Source organism: Convolutriloba macropyga, unplaced genomic scaffold (assembly GCF_964194025.1).
Source record: "Convolutriloba macropyga unplaced genomic scaffold, txConMacr16.3 SCAFFOLD_3168, whole genome shotgun sequence".
Classification (NCBI taxonomy): domain Eukaryota; kingdom Metazoa; phylum Xenacoelomorpha; order Acoela; family Convolutidae; genus Convolutriloba; species Convolutriloba macropyga.
The window spans coordinates 9,718-28,477 of record NW_027449510.1 but is presented as its reverse complement, the minus strand read 5'-3'; the positions used below and the strand labels follow the sequence as shown (position 1 = coordinate 28,477).

Below are 18,760 nucleotides of genomic sequence, written 5' to 3'. Positions count from 1 at the left end.
ACAATATCAAATTCGAGTAAATTACCAAAAATTTACGTTTTCCGGGTGGACGATTTTTCCTGCCTATAAAAATAAGATAATCGCAAAATAAATTAATTTCCCGGAACTATTCAGTTTCAGTACGGACACCAGTGATTTTTTACGACCCCACTTACAAACTTTAAATAATTTTACAGCACGTCACTATGTAAAAAGATATCACGTACGTGCGGCTGAGGGACGTAAAATTTAGATGCCTACCAAGCTCCAGGGGTCGGGGGGGGGGACAGAATAGGTCCAATTTCCTTTCAGTAACACTGTAGCGTCTCTGAATGACAGACAGATGCTCTCTATTTAATTTCAGGTTGATGGAGCTTTCAACACTGGCGCTCTACAATTCCAGTGGGCACAGGAGCCGAACATCCACAAATACGTCATCAAAATATTGACTCTCTTCTCTCAGTTTGAAATTGACATTTCTGCAAGTGGATGGGAACAGACACATAATATCAGTCTTACACCCGGCGAAAGGTTCGGCTTCGTTTTTTGAAGAATTTTGAATTTTTGATCGCAATCCGAAGCTTTGAATTTTAGTTTTTTTTTTGAAAGCGTGCGTTGTGCTTAGAATCGGATGAAGCTTTCTTGCAATGGAGATAAAGGCCTGCTTTGAAAAAGTATTCCAAATATCAGAGTAAATTTCTACCCATATTAACGAATGAAATGGCTGATTTTGTCATATCGAAGTAACGAAAAACAAGCAACACGAAAAATCATTAAATCTAAGAAGTACTGAATTCCAGATTAAATTTACTCGTTTTTGATGCTGGTTTATTTTTGTCACTATTCAGTGATTCAACAATTCCACCTCAATTTATGTCACAAAAATTTTTGGAACTAAGGCTAGTTACTGCTTATTATTGGTAAATTTAGCATTTCAAAGCAGTGATATTACATATATTTCCAAGCGTAGTCCTTGCATAAAATCGGCGTTTCTAAGCCTTGCTCCAGCACCATTTCAACGTTTGTACCAGTGTCTCTGAGACCCGATCAACTGACCACCTGTGTGTTTACTGCCTCCTCCACCACTGTCCCACCTTACCATAGTTTTTTAGAAGTCTTTAATTTGTAAATTGGACTGAAACATCGCTTCTTTTCAAGGTAGAGAATGAGTTAAATCCGTTCAAATGCGTTCATTTTTGTAATTAATCCGCTGTATATTGTGGTGGAGAAAACTACGCTAATTTTTGTCATTACAGTTACAAGGAAATCTTTAATCCCCAACCACTTCTCGTCTTCTCTTTTATACGCAAAATTTTGAGACGAGAAACGGGCACATTGTAATCATACACTTTGTAAAAACGTAGCAGTATCAGCGCTAATAAATATTTTTTGACAAACGCTGAAAATTTTTTTGAGACTGCAAACAAGGCGCAAACATTGTTTCTAACAAATTTACTTCAACAAATTTGAAATTCATGGAAATTTTCGTACCTTACCATGGAAGGGTGTCCAATTGTTTCAACAAAAAGTCAATGTTTGAGACTCAAACTTGGGAGAGAAAATTTGAATTTTCATTTTTGTAAAATATCTGAAATTATGTTGACTAATGAAGCTTACAAGAGATGATTCAACTCAACCCTTGTCTAGGTCAATCAGCAGTTAAGCATATACGACCCCGCAAACTAGGAAATGTTGCGTTGATTTTATGTATGATCAACTTTAAAATGGACGCTGAAGTATGTTTGATCACAGCCAAGATTTAAGCGTTGATTAATGTAACTTCTGAGCTTAGGAGAGCTAAAATTAGGTACGCTCTTTGCGTTGAAACACCTAATTTGTGTAAGATTAACAATTACACATGCTAAATTATTTAAAATAGACGCGCTTAAAAACGGCGTTGTTTTTTCAGAATCCTAAGCGCTGTTTTTGCATCAATTCAAAGCACTATCCGCCGATTGTACATGTTTACGTCGCTGAAATCTTGGCCCGGGAATTATTAGTCAATGAAATTGCAGCCCTCTTTGTTTTTTTCAGCATAATCTCATTATTCGATTTTTTAATCTTTATCAATCAATTAGTTCACATTTAAGCTTTCAAATTATGAAAGCTTTCAATTTATGATTAAATTTTCTTCGGGACCGATGGAGTAATGATCCATTGATGGACCATTGTATCATAAAAATATAAGCTTTAAGTACAATTTTTAAAGTACAGTTTCAAACTCTGTACAGTTTTTAAAGTAGAGAGTCTCCATTTCACATCGTTAAAAAGTGATCCTCCAACGTTTGACTGATTTGATTTAATGACAACTGTGACTGTATAGCTTCTTTTTGACCTCTTTGTTATTTAATTTAATAAAAGACAAAATTTGAGAGCATAAGAAACGTGTTTAGGACTACACTGAACCCAAACGAGGATTGATTTTAATAAAAAAATTAGAATTCTCGTTTAAAATACACAAAATCAGCTATATTGATTTTTAAATGCGCCTTAAAAATTCAAATATTAAGCTATAATCAAATACAAAATCAAAAACTTAAATTCAGAGCTATAATTTGAAGGTGAATTTTAATTTAAAAATGACCTAAATTGTGTATTTTTAGGGAAAATTTTAACTTTTATATAGTAATCATTCCTTTTTTGAGTTCAGTATAGTCATATATAGCATATATAGATAACTAGCTTATCACTAGATTTTAAATCTGTTTTTAATGATATTTTTTTTTCAGGTACGACATTGACGTGACCTCAGTTGCCTATGGAAAAGAATGTTCGACACCCTTTTCTATCTGGGAGTCAACTTATCCCGCGCCTCCAGTTGAGGTCCCGTCTTCTAGAACATTCGATACAACAGAGATAAGTTTGGAAGTCAGTTACACTGGAGAAGTCCAGGTTGGTCTATCCCATTAGTTGAAGAATTTCAAAAACCCTTAAAGACCTTGAAAAATCATCTTTCAGGATTCTTATTTGATTGCATGGTTTTAAGTCTGCCTTCAATTAAAAGGGATCCTTGTTTTTAAAATTTTGACAATTTTTTTTAAAAAAAATTGTAATGTAAAATTTGAATTAACAATTAACGTGGTTACCTTGACTATGTTTATCAAAACAGCAGATCAAGCTTAATTAAACAATTTTCATCAGTTACTTTCATTTTTCCACACTTAAAAAGTATGTTTCTGTTCCCCCCACTTTTATTAAATAATATTTGCATTCTTGTACTATATGTAATGTTTCATTTTCTCAACTTTTAGAAAGTGCACATTTGGTTAATTCCACCAGAGGGAAGTTGTGTGAGTGGGTGTGAGTACCCTGCGCCCTCTACCACCCACGTGACCATATCTTCACTCACTCCTGGACAAGAATATCAAATTCTACTCAGAACAGAGAGTAATGGAAAGTACAGTGAATGGATTCAACTTACACAGGTAAATTTAAATATTATCGACAAAAAAGTACCAAAAATTTACCCACCTGTTTGACTGATCCTTTGGGTGATGGAAAATAACTTATGTCTTGGGCAACAAGCGTTTGGACAGGGTTATCGATAAAAAATGATATGTTGTAACCAAAATTGCTAGTAATAGCTACAATTTTGACAAATTCATTTTAACAAATTAATTAACTACGATTTTGAAAAATTCAAGAAATGTTCAATTTTTGGCATGCCAACTTGAAGAAGAATTCAATAGGTACGCTAAAGTTCTTATATAGGACCGAAAAACAAGTGTTTTTTTGGAGACATGCATGATCAAAACATATAGTTGTTGACTTCAGCGTCCATTCCGCATAAATACAGACATTTTGTCTTGATAGCCACAAATTTTAATTAAAACTACATCTGCATGCTTGGGGTGTTAACTACCGCTTTTGGAAACAATCCTCCTATCGAAACGGTTAAAAAAATATTTTTCAGTAGCAGGTTAGCAATAACGTTGTCTATGGTCGTTCCAACTCTCCAACCCTAAGAAATGTATACAAACCGTTATCAGTTTTTTGTTCAGCAAAGTTTTGCCGATCCAGTTCGGAGAAACACAAAGTTGGCATCATTCCAAAGCCATTAACAAAATGAACCGATTGTTGAAGAGACATTAATGCTTTTTCATTTCCTCGAGGAAAAATTGAGGTTCAAATTTTTCGAGACATTTTTCGCTTTTTCATTTGTACTCAGGGAATTACCCCCGCTTATTTTAAAAGCAATCAAATTGAAATAGAATATGGAGAAAACATCTCTAGCAACGTAACGAATACGGTATTCTTGTTCTAAGAAACGGCGCATGTAGCAAGAAAACAGAATCTGTAAACACGGTAGAAAAACTAAAAGATGAGCAGAAAAAAAGTTCTTTTTTTTTCTGCAGAAATTTTGTTCAATCCGATTAGTATGAATATTAATTTTATAATGCTCTTTGATCTTTCTCAATCGAAATGGTAAATGCAATAGCAAATTGTTAAACTCTTAAATTTCAGGCGGTTTTTTTTTAAAATGATAGAAGAAATTTAAATTCTTTTTATCTGCTTTTTTAATTAATTTTTTTAAAAACAATTTCAGAAAATCACTGGAATTTTTTGTTATTTTTCTTCCTTTGTTTTAATAATTCAGGCATTGTTTTATTGTGCAAAAAACAGAATCATTGTAAAAGAACAGAATTGTTGCGAGATTTTATTAACACAGTTTGACAATTTAGAAAAAAAAATTGTTTTTTTTTGTAAACATTAAGCTAATTTGAAGAAAAACTCAATAAGTAAGTAAAAGATTTTATGTGACTCAACAAATAAGTTGGTTACGGAGGATATAATGATCAAAACATCTAGTTGTTAACTTCAGCATCCATTCCGCAAAAAAAAACTATTGGGTTTTTGTCTCCTGAATTTCTGTTTGAACAATAATTTTTGTCCTATTGGGTCTAATATTTTGTTAGTTATTCGAATTTGAAGAATTGTGTATGCTTCAAAAATCGGCTATGCTAAGTAGATGTTATCAATTTCAAGAACATTTTCCGAAAATTTTGGCCTGTTCCCTAGTCTATTTCTGCTATGAACTCATTTTAGTAATGAACAAATTGAAACTATATTTATATATATATATATATATATATATATATATATATATATATATATCAACAATTTTTATCAAAGTAAAATCATATTTTCCTTTGTTTTTCTTGACATTTTGTTTTTTCATTCAAATTCATATTTATATGTTTTAGAAACCATTTTTTCCCTGAAAACTAAAATCTTAAGATGTCTTTAAATTTTAAGATCAGTTCTTTATGTCAAAATTTGAAAATCGCATATAAAACTATATTATATTTTCACCTGTTGTCATTTTAAAAGACCATTTAACAGCCAATGGGACATTAGGCTGAAACTGAAAAGATTAAATAGTGAACGCTTGACACACTCTTTTGTAAGAAAGACTGTTTAAAAGACTGTCTGTCGATATGCATTTAGGTATAAAAAGAACCCCTGTTGCAAACTTTTCATAAATGGTTTGTGATTAATTGTGGCCTTTAAAACCGTTATGCCTTAATGCAAAAGACCGATCCTCATATAACTTTTGTTGCAATATTTGCTTCTACGACTTGAAAGTTAGCATTGGCTTAATTTTACTAGTTATCGGCAGTTCAGTTGGGTTGCCTTTTAAAAAAGAAAGGAAGTATATATATATATATATATATATATATATATATATATACATATATATATATATATATATATATATATATATATATATATATATATCCAGGAACGATAACTACACGGCAACAAAAAACTAAAGTCAGATTAAAAAACACATTAAGGAATAATGCTGGAAACTACTAACCTAGAGAGGACAGGCAACGAGGCCCCCGGGCCTAACAAACGCCCACCCTGAGAAACAGGCACTAAACGGATGGAAACGAAAAAGACAAAAGATTTCTTTGAAAATTTTCAAGAATTTTTTCCAAGTAACCCCATGCAGTTTTATCTGCAGCATTCTCAACTGCCGTGAGTTTTCGGTGTCACGAAAGAAAATCCCAATTTTTTTTTGAAAATTTGTAAGATTTTCTTTTTCAGTGGAAAAAGCAAAAAAAAATCACAAAAGTTGGACATATCTCGATACCTGGAAAGATCTGGAGGGTCAAATTTTACACATGGAAATTAATCCCATTTTGAACATCCTGTAACATGAAGGCAAGGGGTCTCTTTTTACAAGACATATTTATCGATGATGAAAAAGAGCATTTGGTACGTTAATCACTAAACACACAGTTGATCAGGTCATTAGCTCGAGATAAAGAACTATCCCGAAAACGATGAACAAAAGCGCTGACTTGGCTGGCAGACAAGCTATCGACATTTTCTGGTGATATATCTGCTGATAGAAGTGTATTGCATAATCTTGCAGATCTGAAATATAAAGAGTTTCTCTTCTGTTTGGTTCTACATAATGTAATCTTTCGAAAACGTTTGTATGAACTTCTGGTGGAGTGACTATTTGCTTCAAATTCCAACAAAAAGTTCAAATTTTGCTCAAAATGGTGCCCATCATTGGAACGCAAAAGAAATTATTGAGCTCATATATATGTAGTTCCAAAAACTCTGAGCACATTATGCTTCTCGAACAAGTCGTACGATTGATCTCTTTTTTTTTAGAAAGTAAATCAGTTTCAAGATTGACTTTTGTATTTGCGAAATGCGCAAGAGCGTGGGGGAGCGACAGCATCAATAAACCAAGATTTTGTATTGAATATTTGATTTGACATGAGAGTTATGGTACAGCACGAGCTCCTTGTTGGGAACAAAATGTCGAATCTTCAAAATAATCCCACATTGGGTTCTTTAACTTTTCATAATGTAGAAAGAAATCGCAGTGAGAAACAAATGATAGTTTAGAATCCAGCCTTTTTTTCATAAATACTTACACACAGGTGCACATTGTGCAATACATTTATTAAGGTAAAAGAGGACATTAATGGAAGCACTGTTTCCTATGTTCTTACGAATTATTGGCGTTCAGCCAATTTGTCAAGAGTTTAGTTGATTTGCAATACTATTGGGTGTCCACCCCAAGCCAGACAGATTCGTGTCATCTGCAAACAGAAACACGTCAACGCTGTCACAGCAAAACGGCAGGTCATTTTTTTAAACATGGAAGAGAAGAGGGCCAAGAACGGACCCCTGTGGAACGCCACAGCGTTTCATGCCAGCCAGAAGTGTAACTCTGCAATTCATATTTTTTGCACTGTTTCATAAAATAACGTCTGAACCATTTAAAGGCATTTCCACGAATACCTTAGCAAAGCAATTTTTTATGTAATTTGTAATCAAGATGGTCAAATGCTTTCTTTAAATCAAGAAAGAAATTAATAGAAGCTTTGTTTTTTGATGTCTCTGCCTCTCTGTCAGCTCTGTCAATGCGTCCATACAACTATTTTTTTTGCGAAAACTGAATTGTTTGCTATAGAATCAGTTAAACTTTTTAAAATAGTTTTATAAGCATTTGCACATGGCCTTTCAAATATTTTAATGAAGACCATCAAAAAAGAAATGGGCCTGTAATGGTGTGATGGTTTCAAAGAAACATCGAGAAACTTAGAAGTTTTCTTTATTAAAGCTTCAAAGAACAAAAGAAGAACTTACCTGACGAACTTTGCTGCTATGTCAATAAGTTATGGCCACAAAACTAAACGCAATTCTAATTTTGTTTTTGGCGCTATCATTATCTTATTGACCTATCAATCATATGTCAGAAGTAAATTCTCCCACAAACAGGAACCTGATTCTATCCTCCACTGACCTCCAACTGATGAACTCGATTGTACCAGGGTCATATATGATTCTCATGAAATGTTGATGAAAACAGAAAACCACCTCCAGGATTCGGAACTTAGATCTATTCACATGTCAATCAAGTAAAATATTTTTAGCTAATCTAAATTTTCTCTGTATATTTTCGCATAGATAAGTACTGTAATTACGAGCTAAATTTTGTATATTCTCAGTTCCAATCTTAATTTAAAATTCAACTCAGTGAATTCTTTTGACCCGTGTTATTGACCAAGAAAGTGGTGTCCAGACCACCTACAGACAGACAAATTTTGGATCTACAGAATGCAGAATCAGCTACTGCGTGCATTTTGCCTTTTGTGGCGAAATGTCGAGCAGAGAAGAAAGAGGACAAAATCAACACTGATGGTACTGTACAGGTCCTGCAGGTTACCAATCTCTTCCTTAGTATTTGCGGGCTAGATGCAATTATTGAATTTAGGAGCCTAATAAGTCCTAGGAATTTAATAGACACTCCATATAAAGACATCAGATTGTCGATTCAAATTTTTTTTTCCTAAAGAGAGAGTAGTAACGGCAGAAAGGGCTAAACTTCTGTCCATAATACAAGGTTTACAGGAGTCGGACGACGATTTCTTTGCTGGTCTTAGAGAAGAAGCACGCTATTGTGACTTCGAAAAACTCAAAACAGCGGCCAAACCCGAAAAGGAGTTGGTAAAAATAAAGTTTATTTCAGGTTTGAGGGACCCTGAAGCAAAACTTAGACTACTAGATGGTAATAAAGCAAAACCAACAATGTTGATTACGGAATTGACCAAAAGATTACAGTTCAGAAGTCAAGCAATGGCTATTACAAGTTCTTCATCAGGCAAAAACCCTTTTACTGTGAAAGAAGAAGTTGGGTTTAACTTCAAAAAGACCTTTCGAAAGTCAAATGAAAAAATTTCGGCTAATAAAAGCAACAATATGTGCACTAGATGTGGAGGTAAGCCATATCCTGTGAAAAAATGGGAGACTTCTCAAAAAAGTGTAGAAGCAAACCTCAACCAAATTCAGTTAAGTACAATAAACAGAATAACCTTTGCAAAGGAGAAAATAATTCTTCACATCAAGCATCTCCAGCATCGGAGATGGGAATGTTTTATACTAAAGAACAAATCTTTAGCATGTGTGCGACGTGGGAATAAATCTCAATTAATAATTGCAAAGTAAAATTGCAGGTAGACACAGGTGCAGATAGCACAGTGATATCGTCAAAAATATGGACTGAGCTTGGTAAACCTCAGTTGGTTGGTAAGATAAGACATCTCGAAGCTTATGATGGTCATCAATTAACGCTTCTGGGATCACTTACTTGTGACGTTGAGTGGAACGGAAGCAGACTCACACAAAAACATCTAGCAGTTGTGCAGTCTTATAAAGAATTTGGACTACTTGCTACAGACTTTCTACCCAAGCCCGGTTTGAACAACATCACAATCGAGCACCTACCTGCTTACAAAGCTTATTTGAAGCTGATACCTGGATCACAGCCAATGTTCTTCAAAGCCGGAAAAATACCTCTACCTCTTCAAGACAAGGTCAGAGAAAATATGGAATAGATGGCCAGACAGGGCATCCTTGAACCCGTACAGCCAGGAGGAGTCACTAATGCATCTCTAGTAGCGTTGCAGAGAAAGAAGAAAGGAGAACTTAGACTTTTGTTTTGACTTGAAAGTGCATATCAATAGCAAGGTGATGGATGAGGAATACCCAATACCAGATTGAACCCAATACCAGATTATCAAATTGAACTTGACGAAGAGGCAAAAAATATATGCAGAATCAACACATCTCAGGGAATGTTCAAGATTTGCCGACTACCTCAGGGATTGAAACACTCTTCTTCAATACTCCAGAAATGCATTGAATCAACACTCAAACGAATCAAATATGTTGTGATCTTTCAAGACAATGTGTTGGTTTATGGAACTACCAAGGAAGAGTTCGAAAAGAGAAGGCTTGCAGTCAGGAGTCGACTACGTGAGAAAAATTTTACTAGTAATGAGAAAAAGTCTAACTCAAAACCAGTCGATAGCGTTAAATTTTTGTGATACTTCATTTCAAAGGAGGGAATAGCAGCAGATCCGAAACATGTTAAAAAAACAAAAGAAGCAAAAGCACCAACTAACAACAAAGAACTCGAATCATTTGTTGGGCTATCAAATTTTTACGGAAGAATAATTCCTGATTTCGCAAGAAGGACATCCATTCATATATGTATATAGAAAGTTGACTCCAGCGGAGCAAAACTACTCAAACATAGAGCGGGAAGCACTTTCAATTGTGTTTGTGGTCACAAAATTGAAGCAATTCCTTCTTGGAAGACAATTTACCCTGCAGACGGACAACAAACCACTCAAATATCTCTTTGCTCCAGACGAAGAGATCCCGAAGACAGCATCAGCTAGAATCACAAGATGGGCAATAGCACTAATGGGCTTCGATTATGAGTTGAAGTACACACCAGGGAGCAGATAACACATGCAGATGCTTTGAGCAGAATGGTTATTGACGAAAACGAATCCGACAACGATCAAGTGTGCTTCGCAATGAATAACATCTGGTTCGCTCAGAGTAATTTGGTGACCCGAGCAGAAATCAAAACTGGAGTTGGAGCAAACAGACTCCTCCCGGCCATAATGAAACGAATCAAAAGCGGCAATTGGATACAATGTTCAGAAGCAGAAAAAATATTTGAACACCACAAAGATGCACTGACCATACACAATGGAATCATCTTCAGAGTTGTTGTTCCTTTCATTCCACCCAAACTAGGACACTTGATTTCAGCAAAAGTGCATGAGACACATTTTGGGAAGAATGCAACTGAGGCATCAGTCAGAATGATAGCATGATGGCCTGGCATTATTCAAGACGTTCAATATTTTGTTATTAAAAATATGAATTGTTAAATGAACAGACCTAGCCTCGGAAAAACCGTCTCTTCGTGGCCAGAAGCCCACGTTTGGGACCGTCTCTACATAAACTGGGGTTATGTTAAGGATCAAGGCAATACCTTAGTAATTGTTGATTTGGGTTCTGACTGGAAAGAAGCTTTCCCCGCTGGAAACAGAACATCAGAAACGGTTAAAATATATCTTAGTCAAATTTTTGCAAGAATCAGATTACCAAAATTTTTAGTATTAGATAATGGTCCTTTATCTAATGGTCCTAGATAATTTGTAAAAGGAGATTTTAAACAGTGGCTTGAATCACTGGGAATTAAAAAAATGGAATTACCTGTCTATCATCCAAGAGCTAATGAAAGAGCAGTTGAGACAGTGAAGCGTGCGCTTCAAGCATAGAGTCCTAATCCTAATGTGTCATTTGGATCATTCCTTCAAGGGGCACTGATGAGACATAGCATCACTTCAAAAGCGAGGAGCAAAACTTCAGTTGAACTCCTGTTGGGACGCTGAGTGAGACTACCAGCAATAGCAGATTTCGACTAGGGCAAACCCATTCTATTCAAGGCCAATGAAAAGACAAAGACAGTTCCTGCTACCTTTATCATCAGGAAGGGCTTAAACACATCTTTTATACAACCCGAAAACTCGACAAGGACTATTCTAGTGAGCAACAATCAGAATAGGAGACTAGAAGAGGACAATATGAAAACCGAACCAGCAGTGGAGGAGACCATATCTCAATCAGAACCACAACTTTAGAACACAGATATGGGATCTTCAAATCAAGATGAAGCATCTTTAACCACATCATCTGCAGCGCACCAATAACCCGAACCATCCGGGCATTCACGAACATCAACAAGAACTGAAAACAACCCGACAGATTTGGAGAACATATACACACAAACTTATTTAAAAAAATAGTGAGGATGTGATGGTTTCAAAGAAACATCAAGAAACTTAGAAGTTTTCTTTATAAAAGTTTCAAAGAACAAAAAAAGAAACTTACCTGACGAACTTTTTTGCTATGTCGATAAGTAATGGCCAAAGAAACTAAACTCAATTCTAATTTTGTTTTGGCGCTATCATTATTCTATTGACCTATCAATTATATGTCAGAAGTAAAGCGCTATCATTATCTTATTGACCTATCAATCATATGTCAGAAGCAAATTCTCCCACCAACTGAAACCTGATTCTAACATCGGCTGACCTCCAACTGCTGAACTCGATTATACCTAGGCCATATATGATTCTCATGAAAGGTTGCTGAAAACAGAAAATCACCTCCAGGATTCGGAACTAAGTTTTTTTCATATGTCATTCAAGTAAATTAATTTTAGGTAGTCTAAATTGTCTCTGTATATTTTGCATAGATAAGTACAAAAAATACGAGCTAATATTTGTATGTTTTCAGTTCTAATCTTAATTTAAAATTCAACGTATTGAACTTATTGACCCGTGTTATCGACCACGACAAATTGCTTTCATCTAGTTTGAGCCAGATTTGTAGATTGGTATCATCTTTGCCGTTTTTAAATCTCTTGGAGAAACACCTTGTCCGAACGACATATTAATCAATATAGTGAGATGTGTTGTAAATACGGACGCAATAACTTTCACAAGAATGTTGCTTAGGTGGTCATCTCCTGATCAGCTTTTATTATCTAATTGGTTTATTTTTTTTCTACATTTTCTAATTCATCAGCGGGAATCAAGAACATAAAATTTGCCAATTTTTCAAAGGGATTTTTGGAACATTTGGGAGAGCTGGCAGAGCATTATCTTTTATTGATTGTCCTTCTAAGGCCTTAATCATCTTCACTTCAAAGTTTGCATACAACATCTTTTTCATTTTTTTTCCAAAATTTCTAGAGTTTTAATTTCCTCTCAGTATCGGCTGGGTGCAATGTCTACTGCCTATGCCTTTTGTTGAAGCGCAACTTTTTAAATTTACTAGTAAAGGACTCGGCGTTTTTTTTAAAGGGAGCGAACTGGTCTGTTACCTGGCAGACAGTTTTGCAAAAGCTAACGAGCGAATCTTCAAAATTACTATCCAGAACATTGAGACCTGGTTTCTTTAATCCCTGACTCAGCTTGATTCTGTAGTTCATAGTTAATTGATCAGACTTCCAAAAACTGATATCTCTTAAGATGCAATTATTTCCTATTCCACGTGAATTGATGGTACAAGCGAAGACGACTGGGAATTGATCTGCGAAATTTTGGTACTCAAGTACTTCATTTGCACTTTTATTATAATAACCTGGTATTAGTAACCTTTGATAGAAAGTGATCATGGCAGGTGGTTGACTTTTTGATGACCCGGATTGGTTTTGTAACTAACATATCAAATCCTAGTGAGTCAATAATAACCATAAAACGCCTGGTGATGTAATTGTTTATAGACTGTCTTTATTGAAGTCACCACAGGCTTTTGATGGTATTGAGCTTGGGATCTCTTCCAAACACTTGTCAAAGTTCTCATGAAAGGAGATTTTGTTAGATTGCGGTGGATTGTAGCAACACATGAGGGTTAAGTGAAAATCATTTTTGTGAAGGTAAACTAAAGCTGCTTTTTCAAGTCCTACTGTACTTTCTTTTGTCTTGGGGATACTTTCTCTGATTTGGATCATTACACCATTTGCCCTAGAGTCACGAGTTATGGAGATTATAATTGATTGTATACTTTTATAGAAAAAACACCGCAGGTCATCACCTTTGTGAAGCCTTGTTTTGTTTAAACAACTTACCTACGGTGGAGGCTCAAAGCTGTATACCGGTGCTTCAAGTTTAGTTCAGTTTTTTTAAGTGATCGCTCATTGACATGAAGTATTAAGATTGTAGATAAACATTGAAATGGTGTATAAGAAGAACTTTTGTTAAAATTATCAAATTTAACAATACTTTGAACAATTTCTGGTTGCTATTGGCAGTTTTTATTGAAACAATCTTCCGCTGCGTCACAAGACCACTTCAAAAACAACCCAGTTTTATAGATAGATGTTGCTTTGTAGCTTATTTGGTGACCCTTCATGCTATAAAATGTTGTACCAAATAAACATTATCCAATCGGTCAGCTCTTCTTATCAGCCCAAGAAACTTATTGGGCGATGCACTCGGATCATCCATAATACGAATAGCTCTCAGGATTTCGAAATCCGTCAACTTTTTTTCTCATGATAATTTTTGCAATACGCTGACTGAATTTCACGATAATTGGCCTTGATCCTTATCCTCTAGTTGGTAGACGTTGGGCAATGGAAATATCTTCAGTAGTCACTTTAGCATCAATGGCCCTTGCAATCTCGAACACGGTTTTCATAGTGCTCTCCGCAAACTCTTGTCCACTCTGTTCTTGAATTTCGGTGATTCGTATGTTGTCTCTTCTGTTGTACGTCTTTGGCTATTATGTATCTGATAGGGTTTTGAGATTACAGCGCCTTTCTTGGAATTGTAAGTCACTCATGATTTCTCGACGCACTTCATCCTTTACAGCTCCGATGGGTTTTTCAATCATCTTTCTGATGTTATTATGCAGATCTTCTTGAATAGTTGACAGGATAGTAGGTATAATGTTGGCGGTGCTTTTTTCGATAGCTTTACCAATTTTTTTCATCATCTCATTATCATCGTCAATAACTGGGCTCAGGGCACTGAAAGCTCGTTTCTTGTCTTGCGGTTTGCTAGGTTTCGAAAGAGTTTGATCCAGATTGCGAAGACTAGGGGTTCAATTTTGCGGGTTTTAGCATTTTCCACGTCAAATATCTCATCTGTATTGGCCTTGGTGCCAGCTTCAACATTACCATTTCCATCTCAATTTAATAAGTTTGTCACAACAAATAGGCTTTTTTCTCTCTACCGAAGTAGGAAAAGTTCAAAAATGTTGCTGGAACAAGCATGAAACTCAGTCAAAACTGAGATCTGCCGTAATTTTTTCTAAAATTTCTTTCACGATATCGATTATAATTGAAAGTCAAATCAGTGCATATGAGCAAATTTTTATGATTCATATAGTTTCAATTTCAAGTCAAAAATGGACTTCAGTTCCTGTTTTCTGAGTTTGTTTTTGACATTTGCTTTATTTATTTCTGTTAATGGTTAAGGTTAATGTATGTTTTCTTTACTGAACGTTCACTTGGAGTTGCTTTTTTGAAATTTTTCAGCTCAGTGATAATTAAGATCAGAAATGCCTTTCGTTGGGATAAGCAATTGTGTGGTTTTTATTTCAAAAAACACCTCCCAAATGAAAAACATGCAAGTTTAATGTGCTACCCAATTCACCAACTGCTCTCAAGCTCTCAGGTTTTGAGCATCTCTAATAACCCATTCCCATGTTCTTTCTTGTTCCTCAAGGCTTCTTGTCTCTAGTCAAGTATACGTTCAACAAGTAAAGCTTCTTAGCAAGCTATTCTAAGTTCATCTTATGTACAATTTACAGTTTGTTCTCTCTCAACAGGAAAAGGATTTGGTCACCCAAAGGTCTGATGAAAGACCAAAATCTGGAATTAGAAATTTTCTGGACATAGCAATAGTCTGCCCGGACTACCGCTGCATTGAAAAACAGACATGAAAACCTGATTCCCAATTCTTACATTTTTTGCTGCATAATAACATGATCATGACACAAATTATCATGTACAGACTTGAAATACATGAAAAAGATACGCTCTCTGTAAGATCGAAAATTAGTCATTTCTTGACGCTGAGCGCAAAATTTTACCGCCATTTCGTGCAGTGTGCAGCATTTTGTCCGGCATATTCTTTTGATGCACATAATTACTTTGCCGGCTTAGCTTACACTTTGCACCTAATTGTGCGGCATGTTCTTTTGATGTACGGCATTGTTCAATACATTAAAGCCGCTGCCCATACAGTGGTAATTACCACTAGCTTGTTCACGTTGTCTGAAGTGGCATTTAAGTTAATGCAATTATATTTACTTCACGATTCACAAATGAATGCCACGTGTTCAACCCGATTACATGCCAGAGTGACCATGTATCCACCTGTGATGAACCATGATGACAAATGAACTTTTAATCAAACCACTTCGAGAAAAGACAAATTTAATTAGAAAAACTTAATTAATATTGATTCACAGATTTTGCTCAAATTGTAACTGAGATAATAAATAACAGAACAACACATGTGCACAAGAGAGGTTCAATAAAATACATTCAGTGATAAAAATCCAACGACCTCCAACAACCCCCCCCCCCCTCCAACACCCCCCCCCCCCCCCCTCCCATCTCAAGCCCCCCCCCCCCCCCCCCAATTGACAAAACATCTACATCTCAAGCCCCCCCAGCTGGACACGCCTGCTTTTTCAAACAAAGCAGCACACTGTGAAATTAATAAAAAGGAATAATAATTAAGGTCGGATCTCCAATGAGTTATAAGTTAAAACCTCTACAAGACCAATCCTTAAGTGTTATTTCTGAACAACGTAATTTTAAGTGACGCATAAATATTAATTGACAACAGATGGGATGGGGAAAGGGTTCGATGGGCACGGGAAAGGGTTGGATGAGGAGACTAAACGATGAGTTCGAGGAGGCTAAACGTCTCAAAAAAAATTCAATAAGACTAATAATGTCCGTTTGTTCTCTTTGACTGAAATCATCTTCAAATCACCTTGGATTTCCATCTGAAACCATCCTTGAACCAAGACTGATTGAACCAGTCGACGTGTGCTCTAAAATAAAACAATAAGCTGTCTTTACAAACATTGGTTTTGTATGAAAGTATTGCATGCAAAACTTTTGGATATTTTCTGTTTCCGCCCCTAGCTTAGCGGGCATATAACTCTTACTCCTCGCATCTGAACGCGCTAACTTTTTACATCGTAATGTGCTATAAAACAGAAAATTTCTCGCCATTGCTTGAAAAACACATTGGGTCGAACTAAATTAAATCTCAACATTTTATATAATCAGTATGCGCTAAACAATATCTTTGAGAATGACAATCTTTGCTAATGGGTAAAAAATTTGGGTTACAGTTTGACAGCTGAGGGTGTCTTGAGAAAGGAGGGTTGGGGTGGAATGTTTACACCAGACGCAAAACTGCCGAGAAACTATAGCGAAAAACCTGCTTTACCAAAATGCCTTAATATGTTAACAGCGGCAGTAAATATAACAGAGATGGTTTTCTTTGCTGGTAGTTAAATTTTTTCGAGCTCATTTCTACCTGAAACCAAAACAGTCGGAGGGTTCTGTCAACTAAAAGCCGTCACAAAACATTGTACAATTCCAACTTTCTAAGTCCCAATATTCTCACAACGCCACGAATTCAAGTGGCAATAAATGGTAACAAAGAAGCAATATATGTGTGGCTATTCTGTGTGGCCACTAAACGCTGTATAAACGCTTGATAAATACACTAAAAGTTACATAAATATGAGCGCATTCTCTCCGTGACAATGTGTAAATAGCACTATCTCTGCTTAAATAGCAATATTAGTGTTTAAATTTGGCCGTGTGGCATTTCTTTGTCATGCTCAAATTCGAAATTTTCATTACCTTATTTGCGCATGAAACTTGTCTGCGCAGAACAAACATCCAGTTTTTGGTCAATTACTCTGATTTTATAGCTGTAAATCGTAAGTCAAGTCTTTGATTTAATAGCTAACTGTATTGTCATTATGGTTCATCGAAGGTACCAACATGGTCAGCCTGGAAGATGAATGGGGCAGCTTTATGGCAGCAGTTAATTAATTGTGAATAATTTATAACTTGATTTATAGTTTTAAATCGAATATTCAGAAATGCAAGGCGTACGGTATCATTGGAATTAGCTGTTTCATATCTGAATTACACTGTACGTATAGTCCGGGTGATCATTAGTCAAGCTAGATTCTGATGATAGACCAAAGTCTGAACATAGTCCGATCATAAGCTCCAAATCCTGTGGACTAGGGTCGCACAAAAGTTTAACAAAATCTGGAAATAGTCTGATCATAAGATGACCAGCACTTTCGTTTGACAAATTTTTATACTTCTGATTTAAATGAAAGTTGACTCAGAAGCACCACTGATGACTCAAAAACGAGATATCAAGCACATAATTGAAATATTGGCCCGAACTTTGCCTAACATTAGCAATAAAGTTGCACCATCAAATTCGCACTAAGGTTGAGAATTATTGGTCGAATTTGCATGTCAGATACGAAATTCATTTATCTCGAACATGTATATTTGTCTGATCATAGGCGATAATGTGTAGGATAGTCTGTTTAGAGGAAGCTTCGGTCGCGCTAAAGTAGCCCAAAAGATTTCGGGTCGCAGAGAAGTCGCACAAAACCGTGGGTGTCACCAAGGTCTGGCCATAGACCGCTTTGGTCTGGCATCGTATGATCAGAGAAAGATACGGTCACACAAAGATCGATCTATCTCTTGTGTCACACGAAGGTCTGGTCAGAGATCATTGACACAGTCTAATTAGCGGTCGAAATCTGCAAATGCTCTGATCAGCGGTAGAAGTCTGCAAATGCTCTGATCGGCGGTCGCTTGGGTCTGGCAGCTAAACTTGGGAACTCATGTCAGCCCAAAGGTAGCAAAAATGTTATTTCGCAGATGTTTGTTTTCAGTCTCTACCACCTGCTCCCATTGTATACAGTCAATACGTGACAGGGGCTCTTCAGTTATCCCTCGAGTTCCAGATCGAATCCGGAGTGGGATCTGCAATCCAGGTAGACTATCTGGGTCGATACAGTGGACACTCTGGAAGCAAAATATATGAATACAAGTAAGAAATAATGGATCAATAGTTTCTACCCCCCCAGTATTTTTTCACGACCCAGTTACTACCCGGGCTGACCTGGTTGGTAAGCCCGGGTAAGTACGTGTTGCTATTTAACACGTTACAATGTAAAAATAGCACGGATAACGGGGCGCTAAATTACATGGCCAATAAGCTGAGGGGGGGGGGGGGGGGGTGTTGTGGGGGTTAAATGCAGTTCATCAAGCGAACAATTATTTTTTGCCATCTCTGACCCTCTTCTTTTTGAAAAAGCTTTAGATAACTATTCTAAACCCATAATCCCACCTATATCATCTATT

The 18,760-nt window shown here is 36.0% G+C and overlaps 1 protein-coding gene across 1 annotated transcript; it reads left to right on the top strand.

Moving 5' to 3' along the window:
- Positions 1–343: 343 nt before the first annotated feature.
- LOC142355088 (uncharacterized) lies at positions 344–18,446 on the top strand (the record flags this gene model as incomplete). The annotated part of the gene is made up of 4 exons (XM_075407367.1): positions 344–510; positions 2,709–2,871; positions 3,231–3,404; positions 18,289–18,446. Coding segments are annotated over 4 exons (662 nt in total), but the record flags the coding sequence as incomplete, so codon positions are not given.
- Positions 18,447–18,760: the final 314 nt, after the last annotated feature.